The sequence below is a fragment of the Myotis brandtii genome, unplaced genomic scaffold (assembly GCF_000412655.1).
Source record: "Myotis brandtii unplaced genomic scaffold, ASM41265v1 scaffold374, whole genome shotgun sequence".
NCBI classification, from domain to species: Eukaryota; Metazoa; Chordata; class Mammalia; order Chiroptera; family Vespertilionidae; genus Myotis; species Myotis brandtii.
Genome location: NW_005364372.1, coordinates 57781 through 63362, shown reverse-complemented (window position 1 = coordinate 63362; position 5582 = coordinate 57781). Strand labels below are relative to the sequence as shown.

Here is a 5582-nt window from a genome sequence, read left to right as displayed (position 1 = left end):
TTCAGTGCATGGCTGCCGGCCGCCATCTTGGCTGGCAGTTAATTTGCATATCGCCCTGATTAGCCAATGGGAAGGGTAGCAGATGTACGGCTAATTACCATGTTTCTCTTTTATTAGATAGGATGTTTCTTGCAGACCTTTTCATGTTGATTGCTGTAGAGCTTTTTTTTATTCTTTGTAATTGCTGCATAATATTTCATAATATAGACGTATATTAACTTATGTAACCACTCTCCAGCTAGTAGACAATGAAATTATTTCTAGCTTTTTCAGTATTAGCAGAATTCTATAATTAACATAAAAAAAACATTTACAGCATTCTTGCTGACTTTTGGGTCCTTCATTAATGTAATGCTTTTTTTTTCTTCAGGAAGCTCAAAGGGTAGAGAGGTCAGAACACAATTAATGGGTCACTGTTTTAGGAAAGTACTGTATGGAATCAAAGGATAGAAGTGGGGCAAGTGTTCAATTATATTCTTAATCCTTAGGAAGAGGCAGATAGACTTTGATTATTTAGTGAAAAGTAAAGGGAAACAACACAAATTCTAATCCTATGTAAGTCGGTGTGTGGTTGTTCTCCTGCACAGGCCCTTAAGGTGCTGAGGACATCGGAGTTCATGCCCTATGTTGTCTTCATCGCTGCTCCGGAGCTGGAGACATTGTGCGCCATGCACAAAGCTGTGGTGGACGCTGGCATTGCTACCAAGCTTTTGACGGTGAGCACTTCTTTTTAGGTTAACAATATTCCTCCTACAATTTGTCCTTTTCCTATTGTTATGCTGGTGGTTCCTAATTTATATATAGATAACTCGGGCCTCAGAGCTCTGACTTGCATAACCAGTCACCTACTTGGATGCCTCACAGGCATCTTAAACTTAACGTGTACAAAGTAGAACATTTGCTTTCCCTCCCCCACCCCCACCCCCCAAAAAAAAACTCATGTTCTCTCCATCCCTACTCCCCAAATCTGCATCTTCTAAACCCACCCGCTTAACTCATGCTAGAAACCCAAGAGCATCTCCATTCAGTCATTTTCCTCACTTTTCACATCCAGCCCATCAGCTAATCCTAATGATTTTATCACCAACATAGGTAAATAGTCTGGGTCATTTCCATACCCTTTGCCACCATCATAATCCAGGGATGTCTCCATTGCATCTGGGTCCTTCATGACCTCTTCCGTGTTCATCTCAACTTACTACTCCCCTCACCCCGTAGCTCTCTGTGCCTCCTGGTCTTTTGGTCTCTTCACACATCCAGGCATTTCCTGCTTGGATTTGGCATTGCTGTTTTCTCTGCCCGGAATGCTCTTTCTCCCACTTGGTTCTCAGTTTAAAAGTAATGTACTCAGTGTCTTTGTAAGTAGATCTCTTAAAATGCATTGTTCCTGATTTTTTTATTTTATAGAACTTACTACAACTCCACAAGTTCTTGTGTTTATTTGCCCTTTATCTGTCTCCTTCACTATAGGGTAGGAACCCCCTCTGTCCTATTCATTGTTATATCCATAAATAATGAAACACAGTAGACACTTTAATAGAAACTCAATAAGTATTTGAAGAACATGTAGAATTGTGAAATTTCAAAACACTTGTAAAAGCTTTTCTTATTCATGCAGAACCCATTATGTACTCCCCTACATCATTCTAAAATGACTAGAAATATTCTATAATATATAAATAATGCTAGCAAAAAAAAATAATGTGAAGTTAGTCTTCAAAAATACATTTGTAAGATTTTCTTTTCTGGAAATAGGCAGCAAATTTAGCTTTGAGCTTAACAGTCACTAGAAATTGGGTTCCATAATCTAGAGTCCATTAGATTTCATCCTAAAATTATTGTCAGCAGTCTTTTAAATTAGGAATCTTATCCTAATGTCAATGAAACAGAAGATACAGCGTACTCATAAGCACAAACATGAACGCAGCTGGGAAGATGGGTACAGGAACAGGTGGTAATGTCTTTTTAACACTCTATGGATTAGATTTTGAGAATTAATATCAGAATCACAATAAAAAAACTATCCAAGCTACTAATTTCTTATGTTCACTCTGAGTTGCTATTTGAGCAAGTAAATATACATTATAATAAAAACATTTCCTTTTAAAACTCTTCGACAGGACTCTGACTTGAAGAAAACAGTGGATGAAAGTGCACGAATTCAGAGAGCATACAACCACTATTTTGATTTGATCATCGTAAACGACAATCTAGACAAAGCCTTTGAGAAACTACAGACTGCCATAGAGAACCTGAGAATGGAGCCACAGTGGGTCCCCATCAGCTGGGTTTACTGATGGGTCAATAAGGTTCACAATTAAAATGCAGCTTTTAGAAAGTGACGACAGCAAATAAACTTACTCCTGGGAAAACGCGTGCACGGAGAAGATGTCTGCAAGGCCAGGCCTTTTTACCGTAGATTGAAATGCCAGTACACTCTTCTGAATTTTTATAGACAGTGTGGCTGGGAAGGGGTACTAATATATAATTTATCTTAATTTTTCTAACTTTTTATGGACAATCTATTCATATCACATAAAGAAATGCGTTGAAGCATTTTGTATATGTTTTGATTTAGTGCCCTTGCCTTTTTCATCACAAGAATTTCCAACTCACTCATTCGAACCTTGGTCTCACATTTTCACTGTGATAATGAATACTTGAAATAGTTTTGTAAAGTTGCCATTTAGCTCAGTATTTAACAAGTGAAGGGGAAGTTACTCTAGAATATAGTCGTTATTGGCCTTCTTTCCTAATATAATTTCTTAAAGGAGCAGAACCTGAATGTCAGTGCTACAGCAAGTCTACCACCATCCAAATCTGACATCAGAAGTCTGCTCAATGCTACATAGCTTTGTTATTTCAAGAGATCTATGGCTGTCCGTTCTGACTTATACAGATGTATTGGGTTTTTCCCCCTTCATTTCTATCTTTAGTGAAAAAATGAAGAGCAATACCTTGCACTCTCATTTGTCGCAAAGACAGGCTGATGTGAAGTTACCATGTACACAGCAAGCAAGCTGGGTGGGCTCAGAGAGTGCCTCCTGTAAAACAGCAAAATGACACTTGCCGTTTATTTTTTTTCACAGGTAAAAATTTAATGGACAAAAACGAACTTCTTACACAGGTTTTTATTAGGCTGTGGTCAGCAACTGTATCATGCCTCTGCATTTTTCTGTGATGCGTAAAGATGCCTTTGAGTTTGAAGTTTGAGGCTGTGAACAACCAGTGTGCTTTTTGAAGTATGATGTGATCGTTAAGGTTATCTGTTCGATTTGTTGTGTAGAAAACCCAGATCACAATGATTTTTAAAATTTGGAAATAATGGTCAGCTATTTTACCTATATATAACATATACATTATATAATATATACATTGTATATATTATATGATATGTATTAAATTTTTTACATTTCTGTAAGGAAATGCACTTTTGTTTAATGATTAGGGGAAAAAAACAGTTCTCCTCTAGATGCATTAATATATACAAATTTCCAAATCAACCTCAGTTAATACGTTCCTTTAGGATTTTTGGATGGTATACTTTCTTCCTGAAAAGTATTCAGAGATGCGGCTCATCATCGAACTAAGTCATCCGTATTTTATATTGCTGCTTGCTTTTCACATAGAAGTCCTCACACTTGAAGAGTTTGGTCCTTACCCGGTGGTGGTTGTCTTTGTCTGGTGGCAGGCACCAGGTACCTGGCTGCTGCATGTTCTCCGTCACCAGGGCTGTCACATGGAATGCCCGCGGGAGGGCTGGAGGAGGGGGAAATGCAGGTGGTGAGTGGTACACACACACTGTTGTAAATCTTTTCACAATAAAACAAAACTCTCAAGTTGTTGTATTTTAAGAGTGGAAATCCATAGATATTTTTAAATTCCAGGATTTCATATCCAGAACACAAATTCATGTTCTTTGTCCATAGGATAGGAAATTGGTGGCAAAATGTATCACATTCATTTAATATCTTCGGTAACTTTTAAACCGCCTGTATCTACGTCACATTATTGGCTTCTCCGAGCAACATGGATCCAAGCACAGTGTTGAGGTGAGGTCCTGTGACTGAGTGTTCCCACACATTGTGAGTTTTAAGAGGAATTTCATTTCCACATTCTCTGTGTGCCTTCGTCTGTGAACAGCTTTGGGATCCTTGTAGCAGCACAAACAGCTTCTCCACAAATTATTTCAACCATCTTGGCAAAATAGAGATGATTTTTACATCATATGTATTTTTAGCTTTATCATATGGGATAAAGTGCATATTATTTAGAAAATAGTCTATATGTAAAGGAGTTGTTTCTATTATAAATGGTACTCATCAGAAACTATTAAATACACACTAGTTCCCTACTAATATGAAATAAGCGATGCAGTTTAGTTCATTTCAGCCGAGAAGCCAGAGTTGAAGAGAATACATTTAGAAAAGTTCATTGTATCTCAATAAAGCCACTGAACTTGGAACTCGAGTGCCATCTGAGTCTGCAGGAACCACAGAGATCTCGGGGCAGGCAGGCCCAGCGGCCCAGGATTCTCCCGCAGCCGTGAGTAAGGCTAAGATGATTAGCTTTGCTGAAGAGAAAGTGGTTTGAAGTGATGTTGAACGATTGCTAATAGTCACAGTGCACACACACATGTGTTTATGCTTTCGGGAAATAGGATGTTCCTGTTTGGACATTAACGACCCGAGGATTCCTTGTGGGCAGGCGAGTATCCGCATTCAGGGCATGACTGTTTATATACAAGTAGACATACATATATTTTTCACTTTCAAATGTAAAAATATCCAGAGTTGATGTCTCTGGTTAAGTAAAATTTAACCCTAATTACTGGAATATATGTGATGTGCTATAAGTGGAATTTCACCTTTATTATAGCCATGCCTTGATTGTGCATTCTCAATTTCTATTTGATGCTTCGGTAATATCAAATATCCAGTACCTCAGGGCTTGATTTACTCTTGCCAACTCTAAATATACAATTGCTGAGCACTGCTTACTAAAAATCGTTATCATAAACCCAATATGACTACTGCAAAAGTAGCTTGAACCTAAATTCTATAATTTAGCAAAATTTACTTATAATTGCTGACGACACATTTTCCTTAAAAGAGCAAATTGGTAATTAATACAAATTAGAAAATACAAACTAGCAGTAAAATACAATAATGTGGCATTATAGATTATGGCCAGATACTAGTTGTTTTGACCATTATATCCTAATAACAATAAACAATGATCTTTACTTTAAAGTTTTATTAAATTGGTATTTATTTTTATGTATAACAAGTGTCATGATCATGATTGGAGTTGATTTTCAAGGTGGATAGCCATGGAATTAGGTACAATTATTTTGAATTGGTAAACACTGAGCATAAAAGTTTGAAAATTGATCAAAATAATGACCTGCTTAACATTGCACTTTTACAACTTCTGAAAAAATATTCAATTTTTCCAGAAATCACAGGCTAGAGAGCCAATAATTTTTTAATAATGAACCTTTATACTAAATACGGAAAAGGCAATCCTGAAATTTTGTGTATATAGATAGCAGGTCATTTTTTAAATGTTTAAGTCACTAT

The 5582-nt window shown here is 36.9% G+C and overlaps 1 protein-coding gene across 2 annotated transcripts in view; it reads left to right on the top strand.

Moving 5' to 3' along the window:
* Nucleotides 1–2556, top strand: part of MPP6 (membrane protein, palmitoylated 6 (MAGUK p55 subfamily member 6)) — a 29276-nt gene extending 26720 nt beyond the window's left edge. Inside the window, exons 10-11 of one of the 2 annotated variants that reach the window (XM_005872268.2) lie at nucleotides 588–716; nucleotides 2121–2556. In XM_005872268.2, coding sequence (XP_005872330.1) covers nucleotides 588–716; nucleotides 2121–2297 — 306 coding nt within the window. In that variant the 3' untranslated portion in view covers nucleotides 2298–2556. The remainder of the gene's footprint in view (nucleotides 1–587; nucleotides 717–2120) is intronic. The other variant, XM_005872266.2, reaches the window with a different exon arrangement.
* Nucleotides 2557–5582: the final 3026 nt, after the last annotated feature.